The sequence below is a fragment of the Molothrus ater genome, chromosome 9 (assembly GCF_012460135.2).
Source record: "Molothrus ater isolate BHLD 08-10-18 breed brown headed cowbird chromosome 9, BPBGC_Mater_1.1, whole genome shotgun sequence".
Classification (NCBI taxonomy): domain Eukaryota; kingdom Metazoa; phylum Chordata; class Aves; order Passeriformes; family Icteridae; genus Molothrus; species Molothrus ater.
Window position 1 is genome coordinate 29,181,042 of NC_050486.2, and position 22,193 is coordinate 29,203,234.

Below are 22,193 nucleotides of genomic sequence, written 5' to 3' on the forward strand. Positions count from 1 at the left end.
TGTCCAGAATGTCCCATGTTGCTGGAATGGCCCCTGAGGAATGGTCCCTGATGAATGGTCCCTGAGGAATGGTCCCTGATGAATGGTCCCTGAGGAATGGCCCTGGAGCTGTTGTTTTTCTCAGCCTGATCTCAGACCTGCCATCATGAACCAGCCTGATGGTCTTGGCTGGAGCTGGGCCTGCCTTGTTCATCTGGATTGGGTGTGGAACTTCAAGGACCTAAAGCAGCAGAAACTCCACTCAGGTGCCAGCAGCTGAAAGTCCCTTCCATGTGTCACACCAGATCCTAAAACACATCAACCTTAGCTCACCTCGTCCATTTCATCCCTGTTTGTTTATTGGCCAGTTTTCCTGAGAAACTGGATAATCTCTTGTCCTTTTCCTGGCTGGTGAGAGGAGGTACATGTGCGTGTTAGTATCTGTGAGAAGAAGGAGGTTCCAGACCTCAATCTCCTTCCCTAACACGCTGCCAGATGTTTATCTGGGTTTCTTCCTCCTCTTGAAACTCTGTTAGTGTCTGACAAGAAATACAAGATTCATATGGCAGAAGAAAAGCCTAAGGGATCTGATCTAGCAGGAAGCGAGGAGGAAATTCCTTTAATCTTGTCCTTGTTTTCACTCTACTTATGAGCTTTTTATTAAACAGTTGCTGACTTTTGAAACCCTAAACCTAATCTAAGCATCCCAGAAATGTGATCATTCTCCTGGATGGAAAGTAGTTATCACTCCTAGGAGCTTCAACCAGCTTTGGCAATGACCTCCAACTCCAGCAAAAATGTTATCCCCCATTGGCAGGAGGGAACTCCAACCCTCCTGCCCAAAATCTTGGTTTCCAGTCACCAGAGAGAGGGGAAAGCATATTTGAGGTCTGGGCTGGTTGACAAGGTGGGGATGGATCACAGGTTGGACTTGATAGTCTTGGAGGTCTTTTCCAACTTCAACACTCGTGTGATTCTGTGAAAGTGTGCCCCTCAGAGTGCAGCAATCCCACAGACTGCGGTTACGGCAGACCTTTGAGAAGGGATGGAAACCCTTCCAGTGTGGATGACCACGCACTGGAATGGAACATCCAGAGAAGAGAGTGGAGTGTCCCTCACTAGAGACATTCCAGAACCTTCTGGACACAACCCCATGCCATGGGCTCCAGGGTGGTGGAGAAGGCAGGCTGGACCACATCACCCGCAGTGCTCCCTTCCAGCTCGATTCTGTGATTCTGTCTGCCCACAGGCTGGACACAATCAATAATCCTGCAGGTGATTCTGTGGAAAGGGTTCCCCTGCAAACGCGACCATCCCGCAGGGACCGACCCTGGGGAAGGGAACGCGACAATTCCGCAGGAACTGTCCCTCAGAAGGGAACATGACCATCCTGCAGAGTCTGTCCCTCAGAAGGGAACGCGACATCCCCGCAGGGACTGTCCCTGGGGAAGGGAGCGCGACCATCCTGCAGGGTCTGTCCCTCAGAAGGGAACGCGACAGTCCCGCAGGGACCGACCCTAAGGAAGGGAACGCGACATCCCCGCAGGGACTGTCCCTGGGGAAGGGAGCGCGACCATCCTGCAGGGTCTGTCCATCAGAAGGGAACGCGACAGTCCCGCAGGGACCGACCCTAAGGAAGGGAACGCGACATCCCTGCACCGCCGCCCTCACAGCTCTGAGGGGCGGCTCTGAGGGCGGACAAAATGGCGGCGGCGCGCGGCGCGGGCGGCCGCGCGGGGGCGCTGCGGGGCCGGGCAGCGCTGACAGCGGGCCGGGCTGAGGGCGGCGGGCCCGGCCCCGCTCCCTCCCCGCCCGCGCCGCCTTCTCCGCCCGCCCGCCCGCCGGCACAGCGCGGGACGGAGGAGCGGCGGCCCCGCGGTGGATGCGGGAGCAGCGCCGGCTCAGGAATGCAGCAGCCGGGCGGCGCGGACGGGAGCCTCCCGCTGCTGCTGCCGCTGCTGCTGCTGCTGCGAGCGGGGAGCCGCGCCGAGCCCGGGGACGCCACGCAAGGTAAGGGGGACAGGACAGGGCGGGCGGCGGTCCCGGCCGGGATGAGGGAGAGCAGCCGGGCCGGCACCGAGGGGAGCCCCGCGCCGCCTCCCGTTAACCAGCGCGGGGTTTTATGCTCGGTCCGTGTTTAATTGCTTCGTAAAAAAGCTCTTTCCAAGTGTTGGGGCCGGTGAGCGTTCCCAGCGTAAGCATTGCCAGGCGGTCCCGCTTTGCGGTCCGTGATTGATGGTGCCCGAGGTGTGTTACCGCACTGGGGACTCGGCCCTCGGATCCGCTCTCAGTGCCTGTTTCGCCGTCCCACCCGCTTTGTACTCCTCAAAAATGTTTATTTATTTATCTGTTTATTTATCTGTTTATTTATTTGCAACCAAAAAAAGCGTCTCCGCTTTGCTTTTAGAGAGTGATATTTATCCCGCGATCCTTCTGCTCTATCAAGGTCCTGACTCCAGCCTTTTTGCGAGGGATTTATGTGTAAAACATAGCGTAGCCCAGGCATAAAGGGACCTTGGATCTGGGATAGCTGGAATTGGAAAAAGCCTGATTCCTTCAAGCCAAGTCAGTAAAAAGTGAGCAGTGTTTTTGGACGCCTGCATGAGAATTTCAGTGAGAGTTGGACGTACGTGAGCTCCGGCTCCTCCAGAGTGGTTTGTGGTGGGTACTTCAATCACAACCCACCTCGGAGAAGTGCTGCTTGATAATATGCCTGCATTTAATAGTTAAAGAAGTGAAAAAAAGTGAATGCTAAAGAGAGAAAGTTGATGGGAAAAGCCAAAATTGTAAATACTGTGGGATAACTGCCTTTAAAAATGTGCTCGTAGCTAACAGATAAAACTCTCTTGTCGTGTCCCCGAGCCTGGGTTCGTGCCGCTGTCCCCGAGGATGCTGTTCCCGGCACTGTGAGAGGGAGTGGATCTCTTGGAATGACTTCCCCATGTCCCGGGAGCCTCGTGGTGCACATTCAATGGCTGAATGAGTTCTAGCTCGGGGTGGGAATTCTTCATGACATCTCAATGGGAAAATTTTCAAAAGTCGTTTTCTAGTGTCTCCAGGGAGTGCTGGCTGTGCTTAACAAATAGCTGTATTTTTTAAAGGGGCAAAAAAAGCTATTTCCCCCCTGGTTTTTCAGATAGTTTCAAAGCTTTAGGGCAATACAAGTTTTTGGTTTTTTTTTTTTCATGTTTCAAAGAGCCTGGAAGGGAAAAATAAAACCCCACTAACATAAAGCAACTGATCACATTGGGTCTGAAACAGACAATTTCTTATTTTCTGTGCATTCTGCTGGGAAGTACCTATCAGAGATTGAATTCACCTTTATGTGAATATATTAATTATGTAATTATAAAAATTAACATGTGAATATATTAATATTGTCATTATATCTTAATGTAGCCATTACAGTACAACTCATGTAGTACAAGTTACACCAAGAAGGGTTTCAGCTCAATATAAGAAAGTGGTTTTTTATAGTGAGAACAATAATTCACTGGAATTACCACCCCAGGGATGTGGTGGAATCCTCGTGGCTGGAGGTTTCCAAGGTGAGAGTGGATAATCCCAGCCAGGCTCCCTTTCCCACACGAGGCTGGACCAGGTGATGCTTCCAGTTCCCTTCCAGCCTGGACTGTGATCTGTGATTATGGACAGTTACTTTCCACAGTGAAGTATTTCCTGTATTTTGAATAATATCTTTGGCAAATGCTTACAGTGTGGATTCATGGGCAGATCAAGTGATTTATTTCTTTTTTATAGATAGACATCTATTACATGTTCAACCACATACTAGGTTTTGTGGAAGAATAAGGGAACCTGAACATCCAACACCAATTAAAAAAACCAAACAAAGATAAAAGCCTGTTCTAAAATGTTTTACAGCTTTCTTTAAGGTGACTGTAGTGGGTGGGTAAATAGAATTTGCTCTATCAGAAACCCAGCCCAGATGGAATCTTCAGTCCCTACCCTTTAACCCTGACATGTTCAGAAAGAGAATGAGGACCCCTGTCTCCTGCTGCTGCCTTTTTGTCCATGACCTTTCCTCGTAGGGAGCAAAAAGCAACCCCAGAAGCTTTGTTCATTCACTGCCTTTAGGGTGCCCAGGGGCTGGCCCGAGCGTTCCAAATAAAACCACAAAGTTAATGTCAATTTAAGGAACAGCACCTCTCCAGCTTGGATGTTTCCTGCAGCATGAGGCTCTGGATATTCCCGGTTCAGCTCGATTATTGTTCTTCCAGATCGTGGAACTTTGTGAGGAGTCACAATGAAAGAAGTGTGAGTAATAGAAAAACATTTTAAAAGCTTGGAGTAAACCCACAGATCTCGAGATTGTGTTTTAGATTGTAGGGGTGCTGCTGATTTCCTTGAAAGTTGTGAGATAAAGTTCCACAGCTCTTGATTAGTCCCTGTGGTTAATTGTTTCATCCCTGGGTCACAGGCTGCTGCTTCAGCCTATCCAGGAATGAGTTTAAAAACAAACAAAATGCTTTTGTTGCCTTAAGCCTCTAAGAGGATGAGGGTAGATGTCACTGTTTGAGGTTGTAGCCTTGTATTTCTTGACAAAAGTGGCTTGAAGTAGCAGCAAATTATCTTCAGGACATCGTTTCTTTGTTTCCATAATTAACTTCTACTGAAACTGCTGTGTTAATTACGTCCTCGCCGGGATTTAAAGTGTTGCAAATGAGAGTTAGGCAGGGGAGTATTTTAAAGCTTGTGTATGGATTTAAGTAGGCAAAGAGAGGGGGAGAAAAGGGTTTCCCTGAGGTGTGACACTGGATCCTGCTCTTTAGAAACAGATGTAGAAATCCAGCAGTCTGCTGGGACTCCAAAGAGCACCTCAGAGCTGAAAACTCTTTTAAAAAATCTCTAACTAAATGCAGCTGCTTTACACACAGCGATTGTCTTGCAAGCCAGAAGCATGTAGAAAGTTAACTCAGACAAAAGAAAAAGCGTAAACCTTTCCTTCGGCAAGCCCCGGAAACAAAAATCCAGAGAACCCCTCAGTGCTGCTCCACTGCAAGCTGGCTGTTGCTGTGCGCAGCGTTGTGTCTCCAGAGGCAGGAGTTGTTTGTCCGAGGTGTTTTCTGCTGCCCGGCTGTGCTCTCCCTTGGGTGGGTGTCCCGGAGCTGGGCGCTGCTGCTGCTGCTGCTGGCACAGCTGGGGAGTCTCACACCGGCCGGGCCGAGGTGCAGCTCTCGCACCCAGCCTGCATTTTGACACGCTCCCCCGTATCCAGGTACTTAAACGAGCAGCAAATCCGGTTCTTTTGCTGTTAAGGTGCTGTCTTTGATCCAGGTTCCTGCTTTTAAAAACGAGCAAACCCCGTGCTGTGTCTGGAAATCAGCTCCCCAAAGCTGAGCTCAAAGAAATTCCGGGTTTGCCCCAGCCCCAAACGGTTGAATAATGAAGGGACTTCGCAGGGCTTCTCTTTGTTTCTTTTTCATTGGAATCAAGGAGATATTGAAAGTCAACGAATCTGCACATTTATAAATGGAACAGCAGTGAAATGAGTAAATGAGAGCAGTTGTCAATGATTCTTTGTAAATAACAACAAAATGCTGCTGTTAGTTGAGGATGCTTCTGTGGTTTCACATCCTTTATGATGAAGTGCTTTACAATTCCTGAAATTCTACATTTGCTGTAAAGTTTCATTTGGTCAGGTGCTGCAGAGGAAGTTACAGATTTTTGGTTGATTTTTTTTTCCTGTCTGTTTACAAGCAGAGTCACTGCTGTCCTTGCTGGGAGCGTGGCATGTGAGAGGCTTGGACACGTTTAATGTCATTGAATTGGGCTGGAACGACAGGATAGCCATGGGGGGCTACACTGTGAAGTTTGCCAAGGTGGAAAAACTTAATCATTTCAGCTTAAATATATACCTATGTTATACTAGTGTGTGGTGTGATGATAAAGCTCTAAATATTGCTATGATTTAATAGTGAAGTTCTTTGAAGTCTGCCAGGGAATATAATGTAAAAGAAAAGAACTTGCCTATATTTGGACTCTAGTGCAGTGCAATATTGAAAATGGTGCTCTGCCAAAGTCAGGCAGCTTGGGGAAAAGAAGTAGCTTGAGAAAGGAACCCTTTAGTGAGGAAAGCAATAACCTCAGCCTGTTCCATGCCAGCATCCCAGTGTGAGGGAGATTGCTTTCCAGGATCTCCTCCTGAAGTGGAGACACTGCAGTGCCACTGGTTCCAAGTAAATCTGCAGGGCAGGAGATGAAAGGAAGGGCTTGTGGAAAGAATCCCATGGTTCCTGTTGGTGGGATGGACACAGATTTGGAGGATGATTGTCAGGTAGGATTCCTGAGGATATGATGGTGCAGAGTGGTCACCAAGAGGAGCAGAGGGCATGGGGGAGGGACTGCCAGGGATAAATGGGCTGTGGGGCCAGGGCTGTGTGTGCAGAGCTTTCTCTGCTTTTCTCTTTTCTCTTCTCCCTTTCTCTGCTGGTTCACTCCATGGAGCTCACACCCCGGGCAGGAGCAGGAGAAAGCTCAGGTCGAGGCTGCTTTGCTGCTTCACCAAGTTCCACAGGGGTTTTTGGGCTTGATATCCTGTTGGAACAAACCCCTCTGGAGAGCTGAGTGGGGTCTGGCTGATCAGAGAGGGTAAAGGACAGCACAGAATGGTCCTGCAGGACATGTCCTGGGTCATGGTGCTGGTGGGGGCTGGCTGCTGTGTCCCTCTTGGCTGGGACGTGCCAATTTGGGGGTGCTGGTCCAGGCCTGGCTTAACCCACCCTGGCTTAGCCCAGCTGAGATTTTCTGATCTCTTTGCTCTTGTTACCAGTGGCTCTGGGAAATGGCTGAGGCTGTCAGGGGAGGTTTGGGCTGGGTATCAGGAAAAAGGCTCTTCCCCCAGAGGGTGTTTAGGCACCACAAAGGCTCCCCAGGGAATGGGCACAGCCCCAAGGCTGCCAGAGCCCCAGGAGCATTTGGACAACGCTCTCAGGGACAGGGTGGGATTGTTGGGGTGTCTGTGCAGGGCCAGCAGTTGGACTGGATGAACCTTTGGGGTCCCTTCCAGCTCAGGATTCTGTGATTCTATGATGTCACATTGGAGACAGGAATCCTGGGTGTATTTATCATGCCCTGGGAATGTTGAAGGCAGAGAAAATCTGTCTGCTTTTTGTGTCACAGAAAGCTAAAAAATAACAAACAAGGCAAGTCCCTGTGTGTACAGGCAGCCACTGCCCCCAGGAGCTGGAGCAGAAGTGCTGGGGACTTTGTGCAGATGTTCCATGGTCTCTGCAAGCCTTGCTGATGCTCTGGGCTGTGCAGAGATGTGCTTTCACTCACTCACAGATATTTGGGACTAGCTTTAAGTTAGGACTTTGCCATCCCAATATGCACTGGGAAGGTTTCATAACTGGGTGAGTTCTTGAGAAAAGTTCCTGCAGGCTCTGGGGGAAGCCTGCATTTTATTAAAAGCTTTCTTTCAAGCTGCTCAGGTCAAATGCTGAAACTGATACAGCACAAGGGCTTCCTGTGACCTTCTGCTCCTTCCCTCCCCGGGCTGTCCCCCTGTCCCGTTCCCAGATGCTCTGTCTGTCTGCTGCACAGCCCTGAACATCTGCTCCAGGCAGATCCAGGAAGGAGCTGGAGTGGTGGAGCTGGGAGCTGGAGCAGCAGCAGGCCATGGGAAATGGAGAGATCAGAGATAAGCCAGGGAAAAATGCTTTGTAACCTCCTCACACATTCCCTCCAGAGACTTGCAATGGAGCAGGGGGTGCTTTTCCTACCCTGGGAACTTGAGGCTGCCTCGGGAAGGATGTGCTCTTCCACAGCCACAGTGTGGATGCTCCTCTGCAAAGCTGGTCTGGCGGCTCAGTCCCTCCTGAAGATGCTAAGCTGAGCTTTAAAGGATGGAGGGTGTCAATGTAATGAGCTGCCTGAGGCTGTCCATGCTGTGGCTGGTCCATACAGAACACCATGGCTGCTCCTGCACAGCAGGAACATGTGCTGGACAAGGAGGGATCGGGATCTGGGTGGCCTTAATTTCAACATTCTTGAGGGCCTCTACCTCTTACCATGTTGCCATCTGCTCCTGTGGAACATTTAAGGTGTAGTTTGTTCTCTCTCTGCATTCAGCTCCAGTCATTCTGTCCTCAAAGATCAGTGTGACTGTGAGCACACAGAGGTCTCAGGAAGACACAAGCTTGGGCAGACAATAAAAAAATAAAATCAGTGTTAGAACTAAGACTAGACCTGGTTTTCCTCAGGTGAGGTCCTCTTTGCAGAGCCTCTGCCAACCTTTCTCCTCCTGGAGAGGAATGATCCTGGTTGTACAGGGAATATCTCACCTGTGGCACCTCTGGGAGTTCATGTGTGTCTGAGCCCTGTGCAGTCTGCACTGTATTTACAACAGCTCTTGCCTCTCCCAGTTTTTCCTGTAAGGGGTCAGTTATCATGGGTGAGCATCTCTTCTCCAAAATGAACTTGGCTGCCAATGAAAGGAAGTGTCTTTATAATTGTTTTGTTTACTCTGAAGTACTTGATGTGCTTTATAAGTAACAAGCGTTCCGCGCCTTTTCATTTTTAATTCTTTTTTGTAGATGCTAATTATTCATTCCATATGTTTGGATTTTTCTTTATAAAACACATTATCTCTCTGTGAATTTCATGACGATCTGGAGCACGATGGAGACATCTCTTTTTCTCCAGAACGTGCTGAGTGGAGAGAGCACCACGTTGAGCTCTGCTTTCAGTGAGTTTCACCTACAGTGACAAGAGGACGTTTCATTCCCAGCTGATTGTCAGGAAGATGGATTTATATCATGAAATGCTTTCAGGAGGCCAGGGAAGGGCTCGTGGTGGACCTTTGCTTCTGCCTGCTGGCATCTCTGAGGCTGAAACACTTCATGCTCACCAGAGGATGTTTCTGAACTGAGGGCCCCTGACTTTTACATTCACTTTTCTTGGCAGCCTGACAGAGCCCAAGTCTGGCAACCTTTGTAAGTGAGATGCAACAAGCCTCGCTTATTTCAGCTATTGCTCTGTCACTGTGTTTTTAATTTACTGTAATTCAATAACTGACACAATGCTGGACTTTAAATAAATGGGCTGTGAACATTCTCATAGACCTTGGGCGTCCAGCTCAGGGCAAGATTTAGCTTTTAATTAACACTGTCCATGAGATTTATTGTTAAAATTGCATCCTTTTAAAGAAGTCAATCTGAAGTTGATTAAGAGATGAATAATTGAAACCTGCTGTGGGATAACAGAGTGCATTCTAGTGGATGCAGCAGTGGAGCACCACTGGAGCTCCAAACCCCTTTTCTCCCAAGTTCTGGGTCATTCCCATAAGCTGGATGTTGTCATTATCTTTTCTGTGCAGGATTTGTTGCTCTGTGTTGAAAAAAAAAAAAAGTGTTTTTCAATATATTAAGAACAGCAGCATTTTACCTGTGTATAAACTGCATTCTTAGTACAGCAAAGCTTTAGGAAGGCCTTGGGACACCCTGGTAAAAACCCTTAAAGGGTTTTTTGCTCCTTTCACTCCCCTCTGCTACACAAATTCTCCAAAAAAGAGGCCCAGACAAGGGAAGAAGCTGTAAAGGCATCCTCTCACTGTAGGAGAATCTTATTAGCAAAATTATATTTCATCAGGGATTAAAAGAAAATACTGACCTGATTTTCTTGTGTTCCATAGGGAGGGATGGTATCTGATTTGCCCTTCTCCTTTTGAGAGCCTGTTTGTAGGATGTGATTTATGTTCTTGCGTTCTGTTTGTGATTGATCTTTCTTTAAATCCTAATGAGTATTTCTGACCCCTGAGCAGCAGTAAAATGTTCACAAACTTGAGAGTATTTTATGTGCAGAACTTACACAATTTTCTCTTAAAATCTGTTGTCTTTTACTTTTTCCAGCAGCAAATATGGTCCTGATATGAGGAGCCGTGTGCCCAACCCCTCTCATTTCAGGCTGCAAACCTCCAGGGAATGTCAATATCAATATTTTGTTGGTTGAGCTGTTCAGAGTGAGACAAATTAGGTTGGGCATTGGGTGAACTGGGCCATTCCTTCCTTCCTGAACTGGTTTCACTGGGGAGCCACATTTGGCACTGATCACACTTGTGGCTCTGCTTTCAACATTTCTGTAGGTCCTAATGGTTCTGGGGAGGTTCTTTGATCTGTCTTGAAAACTTCAAAAGCTGAGAGTTGGTACTGGGGGAAAGAGAAAAAGGTGGTCTCAGGGTTGATAGCAGGACAGTGAATTTTCAGGGAATTCATGCAATAAAGGAGAGACCACCTGCAAACTGACAGCTTTTCCTTGCCATGAGGCCTTTGTAGGGTAACAATATCTCATGGTGAAGTGACTGCTGTAAGCAGGGCACCTTTACATGGATTTTTGGGAATCTGAACATTTGAGGTTGCTCTGTTGAGTTTATGGGTTGTGTTTGGTTCCCTCATCCAGGAGAGGAGACTCAGTCCTGCTCAGTTCTCTCATCCAAGGTCATTCTGAAGCCTGGGTGAATTCTTTGGGCTCCTATTTTTTGTGGAGTATCTCTGGTACAGCCAACTTTAAAAATCCATGGTTAGCTCTAAAGCAATCCCCTTTTCCAGAAAGTTTTGACAGAATGCAGCAGCAAAGTCTTAACTGGAGTTTTCTGTGTCAGTAAATGAGTGAAGCTGTGGCCTCAGGCACCACAGCCCATCCAGCAGGGTCACAGCAGGGACAGCAATGCTGGCACTGCCTCTGCTTTGGGGAAAATCAGAGTTCAGGCTCCTGCACAGGTCTGTACATCAGGTGGTGTTTATTTTGTTGTCAGCTCTACAGAAATCCCCTCCCCAAAGCCTGTAATTGTCGGATGTTCTGTTATCCCATTCCTGCTGCCAGTTTTTATCTCCTGAGATTATCAAGGGTAACTTCACCTGGACTAATTGTAATAACTGACAAGGCCTGAGGGCAAGAATTCTGTCTCAGCAGTGCAAGGGGGATTAGGTGTGTGTATATTCCATGTAATTTCTGAGGGGTGTCTATGTACAAAGCTGTCAGGAGAACTGTAAAATCATTTGAAATGTTGCAAGGGATGGATGTGTGGTGATGGGAGGCTCAACTTTCTTCAGCTTTTGTTGCATTAACCCACTGAAGTGAATTTTATAGGCTTTTTTCTGCCCTTCCTGTGTAAGCTGGTGTCAGGCTCCTTGAGGAGGCACTTATGTTCTTGAAGGATTATTGTGCTAATTTAGCTTTCATTTCATCAGGTATCAAGGCTTGATTTTATCCTGCTGTTTGTTGCTCTGTTCTTACTGGGAATTACTGACACCAGAGATGTTGGGGATTACACTGAAGATGACTGAGGTGCAGCAGGGAAATAGTTTTTGATCTCTACTTGCTTTGCTGTCCTAAAGATCCTACAAGATCCTAAAGACCTTGGTTATGGCTGAGTCACTCAGCAGTGCTGATTAAGACAGTCAATCTGAGCAGCAGAGCCTGACAGATTTTCTGCCAGCATCCTTATAGGATGCATGTAATGAATCTTTCAGTAGCTTTAGTGGGCAGTTGCTTTCAGCCAGCTGAAGTATTTCCTGTGTAAAGGAAGGCAGACTTTCCACGTGAAAGTCACGATGTGCCCACCCCTGGTGTGGGATATTATTGCCTTAAAAGAGCTCCAGAGAATGAACTCAGTCCTGCTAATGATGGTACTTGTCACCAGTACACAAACAAAGTACGCTGAAAATTTGTTTGGATAGATTTTCCTTATTTTTAGACTGAAATCCACTTTTTTTTCCCCTTAGAAAATGCTTTTGCTGGTTTGTTTCCAGACACAATTCAAACACAGAATGAGAATATTTTATCCTCAGAGATACTGCAGTTCCTCTCAGGGACATTGTTGGACTCAAAGTACACGTGGTGCTTAAAGAAATGGGAGAAATATTTTGTACTGCTGCAACTCCTGAGTGTTCCCAGCATCTCTGGTATCCAAATGGACCATCCTAAACTGGGATGCTTTTTGTCCTCTGGGTTTTTGTCCACTGGGGTGGTTCTTATCCTGTTGGGGTTTTGTCCACTGGGATGGTTTTTGTCCACTGGGATGGTTTTTGTCCACTGGAATGGTTTTGTCCTGTGGGTTTTTGCCCACTGGGATGGTTTTTGTCCTGTGGGGTTTTGCCCACTGGGATGGTTTTGTCCTGTGGGTTTTTGCCCACTGGGATGGTTTTTGTCCTGTGGGTTTCTCTCCTGTGGGGTTTTGCCCACTGGGATGGTTTTGTCCTGTGGGGTTTTGCCCACTGGGATGGTTTTGTCCTGTGGGGTTTTGCCCACTGGGATGGTTTTGTCCTGTGGGGTTGTGCCCACTGGGATGGTTTTGTCCTGTGGGGTTTTTGCCCACTGGGATGGTTTTGTCCTGTGGGTTTTTCTCCTGTGGGGTTTTTGCCCACTGGGATGGTTTTGTCCTGTGGGTTTCTCTCCTGTGGGGTTTTGCCCACTGGGATGGTTTTGTCCTGTGGGTTTTTGCCCACTGGGATGGTTTTGTCCTGTGGGGTTTTTGTCCACTGGGATGGTTTTTGTCCTGTGGGTTTCTCTCCTGTGGGGTTTTGCCCACTGGGACGGTTTTTATCCTGTGGGGTTGTGCCCACTGGGATGGTTTTTGTCCTGGGGTTGTGCCTTGCCCCTTCCCAGAGCTGGGGAATGCCCTGTGCAGAAGGTGTGAAGCTGGAATCCTTGGCTGGAGCCCTGGGGCAGGATGCAGTGCTCCCTCTGCTTCCTGCCCCAAAGGCCAGGGGAGCAGGGATGGTTTGATGTGGGTGTGATGAGGGCTGGCTCCTTGCAGGGGTCAAAGATGAGTGCACTTCAGCTCTGGGAGCACACAGGGGCTGCTCTTCCAGGGCTGGCCCAGGGAAGGACAAACCAGGCTCTGCAGACAGGAAAAACGCTGCTGCTCAGGGGGGGGATTGGATTTCTCCAAACAAAATATTGTCCAAAAATATTCACGGGGTTCAAATGAGCAGCCAAATGCAAATGGTTGCACTTTTTGTTCCATATATGTTCTCAGGCTCTCTAGCAACCCTAATGATAATATCCCAATTCTTCCTCCAAAAATGTGCACAAAAGGTATCTCATTTGGCTACTAGTAAATCAGTTAAATCCTAATGAAAATACACTGTTTCTGTGGGGAATATTTCTCAGACTCAACGTGGAACTCGAAATAATTTCCAAATTTTAACTCCATTTGTGTGTCAGGAAAACATTTGCAGTACTTGGTGAAAGCTGCTGCAACTTGAGACAGTATTTGTTCTTGGAACCTATATTTAATAATTTCTTGTGCATTTAAAGGAGAGCAATAGTTCTCTGAGCAAGAACTTTTCACATTTTGGAGGAATATAAAGATAAAAAAGGAAATGTTTAATGCTGTGCTTTTAAATTTTGACTGGAAGCAACTCCTATTTCAGTCTCTTACGTGGCTTTTTTGGCTTTTATTACTTTTTCATCACTGCACAGAGTTATGAAATGAGTGATTTTTGTATATGTAGAGAAAGGATTTTATAATCTTCAGGATTTTTCCGTTTTGCCTGAATTTATCAAACATTTGTTCAGATGAAGTGAAAGGGGAGGCAGCTTCAAGTGTCTCCTTCCTGTTGCACAGAGCTTGATCCTTTCTGAGTTGTGCAGAATTTCCCAGTTTGAGCCAAACTAGGAAACATTTCAGATACTTTGTGCTCATTCATCTTTGATGTTTGGGATTTGGGACTTGGGTGGTTTATTTTGGACACCAGCCCAGGTGAAAATGTGCTGGAAAAGGGGTGCACCTGGCAGGGGAGGGTCTGGCAGCCCTTTCTGGCCTGCACCAACACCTTCTGCCCTGGGCCAGTTTTAATCCAAGTTATTTCTGGAGCTCCCAGCTCATTTCTGGATCCTGGGGTGTCTGAAGATGCAGGAGGATCACCTCTGCAGTAAATATTTGGAAGTTCACTTTTACTGCCTGCTTGCTAGGGTGGGGTTTTTTGGTTATTTTGGTTATTTTCTTGTGTTTTAATGACAAACTTGCCCTCTGTGGCACTGAGCTGGTGGAGCTTTGGAGGGCAAACGTTGTGCACTGAACTTTGGGATTTGCTGTGCCTCTGGTAAAAGGCTGGCTCAGAAATGCTGGGGGGTTTGAGGGCTCATCCCACGGTGCTTTTCCACTCCCATCCCTGGGGAGGAGCAGGGCCCACTCTGGACTGTGCCTCTGAGCTGCTCTGCTGGATCATTCCTATGGGCAAGTCAAGGTCCTGGGGGCTCTTTGGGTTTCAGTGGATTCTTGTGTCAGCCAGTAACTGCTGCCATGTTTTCTATTAACATCTCTTTCATTTTGGGAATCTGCTTTGCTTAATTGCATCTTTAAAGCCACAGGAGGATATTTTGACCAAACCTGTTCCTCCTTACACTCCAGTAAATTCAGAATAAATGCATCCTGTACCCATTGCTGGTAATGAATTGTTAGAGAGTCCATGATAAATGCTCCATCACATACTTTGCATGCATTTTATTTTTAAAAAAATCAGTTTAAATGCATTTTTTGTACAGATGGAGCAGTTAAAGGTTTACCTGAAGCCCCTGATGTGGTGTTAGAGATGTGGGGTAGTTCAGCCCTTACATGCACATGATGAAGAGCAGAGAAACACAAGCCATGAAGTCCTGCAGCAGTGCCAGCTCCTCAGTTGGTTTGTGTTTCTAAGCAGATGCTTCTTCTTTAATCTGGGGAGAGATTGGTGCATTCTCCACAGAGGGGCTGATTTACCAAGAGATGCAATCAATTTGTTTCCAAGCACAGACATGTCTGGGCTAATACAACACAGGCACACCAATAACAATGCAGTTTTTAATGCTTTCTTCTTCTTTTCCATTTTTTACTGACTCGGGTTATTAAAAAAAATCCAAAAAATCCACTTTAATTTTCAGGGGAGAAGGTACTGGGGAGCAGGGTTACAGATGTTCACATGCCCAGACCCTGTAGGGCTTTTACAAATTAAAAATCTGCAATATTATTTGCCATGGCAGCTGCAATGATTGACCAGTTTTTTCTTTCAGAAACTTTGTTTATATTAGAAGCTTTATATCTCAAATAAAATTAGTTTTATGTGAAGGGGAGCTACACTGGTGATGATTTTGTTTAGGAAATAATGTCAACACCCCAAAGGATTTCTGGTCTTTGATTTTTCCAGTGTCCAATGGAAGCCTTGGGTAGGGGCTGAATAATGTCTGGTTCTGACTCCTGTTGCAGCACACAGAGAATGTCTTGACAGCTTCCAAACCAATAATATCTTACTTATGTTTCAATAGATGAATAACAGCCCAGCCTTTCTAGAGATTAACTTGCTGTAATGCAGTTCTGTAACATGCTGCAGCCAGATGAATGGAAACCCTTCAGCATTTGGAAGAGCAGGAATACATCCCTTTTATAAATGTGTGCTGGAGCAGGGATGTGCAGGCACATTGTTTCACTGAGCCACACTTGTGTTCTTTTAATTAAGAGGTGCAGTTAGCAGAGCACATGATACTCCTTCCTCCTCATGCTGTTTCTTTCCTCTTTTCTGATCTCTGCTCTCCAGTGTGGTTTTTCTTCTTCACGGTCCTTGGGAGTCTTGTTTTTCCAAAGGGATCCCCTGCTGACTGTTCTGAGGTCTGTTCAAGCAGTTTCTTCAGCTCTGCTTTGAAAAAAGTTGTTCCCTTTGATTGCTGCAATCCTTCCTCTGCTGTCTGTTGGTGAGTTTGTGGTGCAGAGATGGGGAGGAGGCCCAAGAGCTGCTGGTGCTTCTCTGTGCCTCTGCCGTGGTGCTGCCTCGTGCCTGGGGTGTCCCTGGGCTGTCCCCGAGGCTGGGGGCTGTGACAATGGCAGCAAGGAGAGGCTGGAGGGAGGCTGCTCTGGGCAAGGCTGGAAAAGGGCACTGCTGCACGTTCTCTGGTGCTTCCAGCAGGCAAATCCTGTGCCAGGGTCTGGTGTTTCATCAGCCACAGCGAGGAGTGAGAACTCCTCCTGCTGATCTTCCTCCCCAGGCAGTGGCTGTGGGGAGGGAAAACACCTCCAGCTCTTACCTCCTCTGGAGCTGTTTACTTATTAATTTCTTGAGAGTATTTAATTTCTTTTTGTTTAAGAGGTTATTGATTTATTGAAACGGGTTGATTTGTTTTCTGTGATAACTTTAGAGTGGTAGGTGATGTTGTGGTTTCTATCAAAAACTTTTCTCTTTGCTCCCCTCTGAGACAACACATCTCTCTTATACTGGGATGGGCTTTCTTACTGTGAAGGGATGGAGGTTGTTGTCTTGTTGATTTCCCCTTTCCTATCAGCTCCCTTTGCCCCACTTTGCCTTTTTTCTTCTGTTGCCAGTGAATGGTGCTAATTTACTCTTGTCTCGAGGAAATTTTTGAAAACAGCAGAAAAGTCCCCTTTGCATGTAGGATCTGCTGGTTCCTAGGTGGCTGTGGTGGCAGAATCTCAGTGCTCAAACTGGGGACATCTGTGTTTGTTCAAGGAACAACAGGGGATGCAGCGGATGGGAAAGAGATGAAGTTTGCTGAGGCACCAGGAACTGGCAGGATAACTCAAAGAAAGTGTTCAATAACAATCCCTGCTCAAGGCCCCAGTCCAGCAGAGCACTTACCCCTAGGCTGGGACTGTAAACAGTGCAGAGATTTAAGCGGGCCCAGCTCTGTGTTTAAAGTTAGATCCCGCCTGAGCGCCTTCCTGGAGCAGCGCCTAAGAGACTGAGAGTCGGGGTTGTTTTTCATTTACACCCCCTGAGCCTTGAAAGTGAGACCTGACTGCTGCTTAGTGCTGTGCTGGGGCACCCAAGGGCTCACTGAGGCTTTTTAGGGCTCTGCCCCTGCTGCTTTTCCTGCCACTTGCAAGTGTGCTGCTTTTTCCTGGCCTGTTTTCCTGCTCCAAGCCCAATGACTTCTGCAGAATGGGAATCTGAAAGATGCAAATCACTGCATGCCAGGGCAGTGCTGTCACTGGTCATGTTTTCCAAGGGCCTCAACCCAGCCTGTGTGGTGGAAAAGCAGAAGGAGAAGGAGCAAAAAAAAAAGCAGTGATGTAGAGGTGTCTTTCTATTTCACTGGCATTAAATGCATGCACAACTCTCAGTTTTATGTACACACACATGAAACTCAAGGTGAGGCTCGAAAATCCAAACATAGCTAATCTCTTCTTGTGACTCTTCCATCCATTTTAGAAGAGTTTCTTAAGGAAATGGGATTTTTTTTCAAGCAGTTCTTTCCATATGACTTTGATTAGTGAGAGGAGCTTTCTTAGTGGGTTGATCCCACAAACTCTTTCTTTTGCAAGTTGTCTTTACTCCAGAGGGCTGAATGCTGGCTCCAGGGAAATCTGCCCTTCAGGGAATGACTCTGCTGCACATTTGCCATGGACTTGCAACGATCCAAGTGAAGCTGGATAATCATGTTTACCCACCTGTGTAATGCAAGTTCAGACCCTTGAATGAAAGGCCCTACTGTGCAAAAATACAAGGTGGCACTGTGGGGGGGAGGGGGGCATTCTGTACCTGCAGCTTCAGACTATTTACAGTCAATGTGGGCAAGGTTTCATTCGTGAAAAGGTGGAGCTGGTTTGCACTCATGGGGGGTGCAAAGGATTCATACTGAAGAACAACAAAGCAATAATATAGAGAACAGCACGACAGCCATCACTATCTTAGTCCTGGCAAAAATGTGAAAAGGATGGTTTTCTAATCCTTTAAGTGTGGAAATTCTACTGCTGCTGTTCCTGCTGAATATTCCTGTTATTGAATATAGATATTGAATATTCTGCCTGCCTCTTTCTCTCCTGGATTGTGTCTCTGCGTGATTTCTGACTAAATGTCAGCAGCAGGGAGATGAGGGGGGGAGGTAGCAGAGGAAAAAGTTTCAGCAGTTGGATGATGAAGAGCAGTGAAGATGAGAGTCAAATTTGCTAATCAATACTGCTTCCAGAATATAATATTTATTGTGTGTTGCACCTGTGGGGCCTGGACAAGGTTTATGGCACAGTCCAGGCTGTTCAAACTGCTGGGAAGGAGCTGGAAACTCCTTTCTCTGGAACTTGCACAGTGTAGATCTCAGTGGTGGTGATGGCAGTGGTGAAACTCCGGTGGCTGAAATAGGAGTTTGCCTCTCCTTTCAAGATATATTAAAAAAAGATGGAGAGGGACTTTTTTTCAAGGACATTCAGTGACAGGGCAAGCGGGAACGGCTTCAAACTGAAAGACAGGAGGTTTGGTGTGGATATCAGGAATAAATTCCTGGCTGGGAGGGTGGGCAGACCCTGGCACAGGGTGCCCAGAGCAGCTGGGGCTGCCCCTGCATCCCTGGCAGTGCCCCAGGCCTGGCTGGATATTGGGGCTGGAGCAGCTGGGACAGTGGGAGGTGTCATGGTTGAAACAAGATGAGCTTGAAGGCTCCTCCCAGCCCAAACCAGTCCAGGATTCCATGATTCTGTGGGAGGAGGAAGGGTGGCCTGGAGCAGAGATTTGACCAAAAGTCACCAAACAGGTTAAAAATCAAACCCAGGCTCTCCCAAGCCTACAGCAGCACTTTATGTATGCTGCCCAAAACAATTCTTGAGGAGTAAATGGAAGAATATAGAAAATGATGGCAGAAGCAGGAGCCCTGTTAATCTTCAGCCACGGGGGGATGTGTGTGTGCAGCACTCACTGAAGGGCCCAGAATTGTTCCTCCAGAAGCCTCAGGGCAGGAAATACACCTGACAAAGCTCTAATTTGGAGACCTGTGTGAAACACCTTTCCATAAGGCTTTGTTTCATATTCGCTTGGCTGAATCTTCTGACACATTTTCCTCGAGCTTTACGTGCACAAACTGCATCGTTGTTTTGGAAAATGCAAGCCTGACCACTGTAAATGGGTTTATATTTCCAACAAGGCAGTTATTTAATTTCCTGTTGGAAGTCTGCAAATGTTGGCACTGTTCACTCTCTGGCAGGGAGCCAGAGGAGAGCACGGTATCATTAACAGGCTACAGCCCAGTGGAGGTTTCTTTTGGTTTCATCCAAACTTTTAAGACTGGGCTATAACAAAATAGAATTTTTGATTGAATTTCAGAAAGGCAGGCAGGGAGATCAGGGAAAAGGGGCTGACAGGATGATCTCTGGGATGGGAACAGCTTTGTCCTTCCTTACCTCCTCTTGGGCTGGACTAATCCTGGTTTTGCTGCAGATTTAATCTTGCTGTGCAGTTTTGCACTAAAGCAGCTTGGAATGAAGGCTGAGGGCTAATTCAGGAATTGGCTCTTTGGGTACAAACCCATTCCCTGTGCAGTTACCTTCCTTGGGATCCATGGCACAGCCCCTGTGGAAGGACTGGGGCTCTGATGGTGACAGTGACACAGCTGTAAGTCCTGGAGCCACCCAGGTGCATTCCCAAAGGATCCCTCACAGCATCCACAGGCCTGAGCTGGCTGGAAGACGCCATCTTCTGAGACAACCACTTGGAAGGCAAAGTCTTGTAAACAAAAAAGGCGTTTTTGTTCAGAGTTTGTTTTAAATACCCCCACTTCAGTCAGCAGAGATGAATCAGGCTGGTTGGCTGTGAAGACACATCATTTATTTTGGGTATTTTGGGTCTGGCACAGGCTCTCCGTAGCTGATGATGCTCCAGGCAAGGCCCTTTCCCCACATGGACCTTCTGGTGCCCCATTCCTGCTTCCCAGCTTTGCTCCTGCAATTCTTCATTTCAGTCTGGTTTGCAGTGGGGACAAACTCTTAAATCTCCAGCTTGAACTCAACGGAGCCAACTTCATTTTCTTCTGTGAGTTTTCCACTTTGAAAGGAGCTATTTGTGGAAAACAAACGTTTAAGTGATGTGGGAGGCTCTTCATCACTTGGGAGCCTTTAAATCAGGCCTGCCTTGGGGAACAGCGTGCTCACAGCAGCACTGGGATGTGTGCAGAACCACTGGATATAGGGAATTGTGGCATGTGTCATGCAGGGGATCAGATTTAGGATTATTGTGGTCTCTCCTAAATCTCCCATAAAGCAGTACTTGAGTGGAATCTGTTTGGATTTCCCCTGCTCTGGGCTGCTGCAGCTGCTTTTTCTCAGGGATCCAGGGATGGAAGAGGAGCTGCTCGTGCAGAAATGTGCACAATTTCTATATTAGAGTCAATATTTGCACTCACTTTGCCTGGATTAGGGGGAGCTGGAGTGGGAAGAGCTGGATGATGGAAAGCAGAAAAAGGATAAAAAGCAGGTTTTGACCACCTGTCATCCTTTGGTGTTGTTTCTTGAATGGTTTTCTTGAGGCTGATAAAATGTAGCTTAGGCCATTGATATGTGTTGGATCAGAATGGGAAGTACCCAAATAAATTTTGTGTGTCAGAAATATTAGGTTGCTTTTTTCCCCAAGTCCTGAGAAACATGAAGTGCAGCTAAAGGAAAAGGCACATAAACCCAAAACATATAAAACATGTGAAAAATGATGTGCCTGGACTGATGCGCTGCAAAGATGTACTTTCATATTTTTGTGATAACTTATTTAATAAGATCTGGAGGTTTTCTTTTCTTTTTACTCATTTTTAAACAGATGAATGCACTTATCTGTATTTACATCATCTCCAGGCAACCCAGAGAGTGTTCTTTCCATATGCTCATGGAGCTCACAGCAGTAATAAGTGTAGAGGGACAGGACACCCTCTGGTCCTTTACAGTTTCTTCTGGGTGTTAAATTTCATGCAGAAAATATGGTTCTTATTGCAGCTTGGCAGGCATCAGAAAAAAGCAAATCTTCTCAATGTTCCATCGAAAAGAAATACTGAGCACTCAGTTTTTATTTCTCTGGTGATAGTATCCAGAAGTTACTGATTTTTTTAGCAGCAGTTTTGATCAAGGATGCTCAGAACTGTTTACAAACAATTGTGATTTTTTTTGCTTTGAGTTATGTATTTTTTCTTCCTTTTGTAGAGGAGTACAAGTTAAATCTTGTATGAGCTCCCAAAAAAAAAAACCCTATAGCAAGTCTGGGAGTAAAAGCTGGAGATCTGCTCTTCCACATGTCTCTTTTACTGAAATTCCAAGATCAAAGCGTTTTTATTGATTTCTTTATTTGAAAGTAGTGTGGGACCTATCTAGGTGTGCCATATGGAGCCATCTCACGTACATAAATCCTTATTCCTGAGCCCAAATTCTCAGCCACTGCCTCCTGCCCAGGTCCTGCCCAGTCCTGCAAAAGCCTCCTGCCCTTCCCAGTGCCCAGCTTGGTGGATTTGGGGAGGGGAGTGGGATGTTGGCAGGAAGAAATAATTATCAGTTTGCTTTAGAGGTGGTAATTATTCAAAACTTCTCACCTTGATCAAATAAATGCATTTTGTGGCATTTCTTGAAATTGCCCAGTGTGGGGTTGAAATGCCCTTTTCTCAATTATAAAATAACAAAATGCTCATAAATTTGCTATTGTGGCTTTGGGAAGTATTTTAATGAACAATTTTGAATGATGGAGTTGAAAGTTTTTAGGAAATAGGGATGATATAAAAATATCATGTGATAAGATGATATTTTTATATCATCCCCAATATGATAATATGATAAAAATGTGATTTGTTAGACTAAAGTTCATCTCTTATGGGAAGCAAATCTGAAGAGACAAAGTATTGCAGGGACTCTGTAGTTACTTATGGAGAACATTATTATACTTTTGATTTGGGAATTCTGGCTGTGAATAAAAGAGAGAGAGAGGCCCTGGATAGGAGAGGAAAGTATTTTAAAGAGAGACCAGCATAAAAGTTTAGGATAAACACAGCAACAAAGTCAGGAAAGCTGAGGCACAGAACGGGATTGAAACCCCAAGTGATAATGAGAGGAGCAGGAGAAGAGACAGCCAGGAGAAAATGCTGACTTGTGACTCAGAGCACAGGAAATGTTCTGGAGAGTGAAACCAAAGGCTGAAATCTTTAATGCTCTTTTTTTTTATTTCTGCACTGCTTTTGACCCTGCCCTGAAAAACCCAGCAGACACCAGGAATGCAGAGACATCAGCGCTGCAATCTCAGTCTAGAATGAGAAAAAACTCTTAGGGAATGCTTGGATAAATGAGATGCTTTAGGATTTCTCCTGTCAGCTCCTCAAGCTCTGAGGAAGTTGCTCAGCCCGGGTCAGGCCGAGGAGTGAGAGACCCTAAAAAATTGGGAAGGAAGCAAAAAAACGAGTGTGAGGATTTCAACATCAATCTGCTTAACAGCAGATAAAGTATTTGCAAGCAGCTGGGAGATAACAAGGAGATAAAT

At 46.5% G+C, this 22,193-nt stretch overlaps 1 protein-coding gene across 1 annotated transcript in view; it reads left to right on the top strand.

Moving 5' to 3' along the window:
- The first annotated feature begins 1,886 nt into the window (after positions 1–1,886).
- ROR1 (receptor tyrosine kinase like orphan receptor 1) overlaps positions 1,887–22,193 on the top strand; it is a 158,730-nt gene continuing 138,423 nt past the window's right edge. Inside the window, exon 1 of the mRNA XM_036388300.2 lies at positions 1,887–1,989. Coding sequence (XP_036244193.1) covers positions 1,887–1,989 — 103 coding nt within the window. The remainder of the gene's footprint in view (positions 1,990–22,193) is intronic.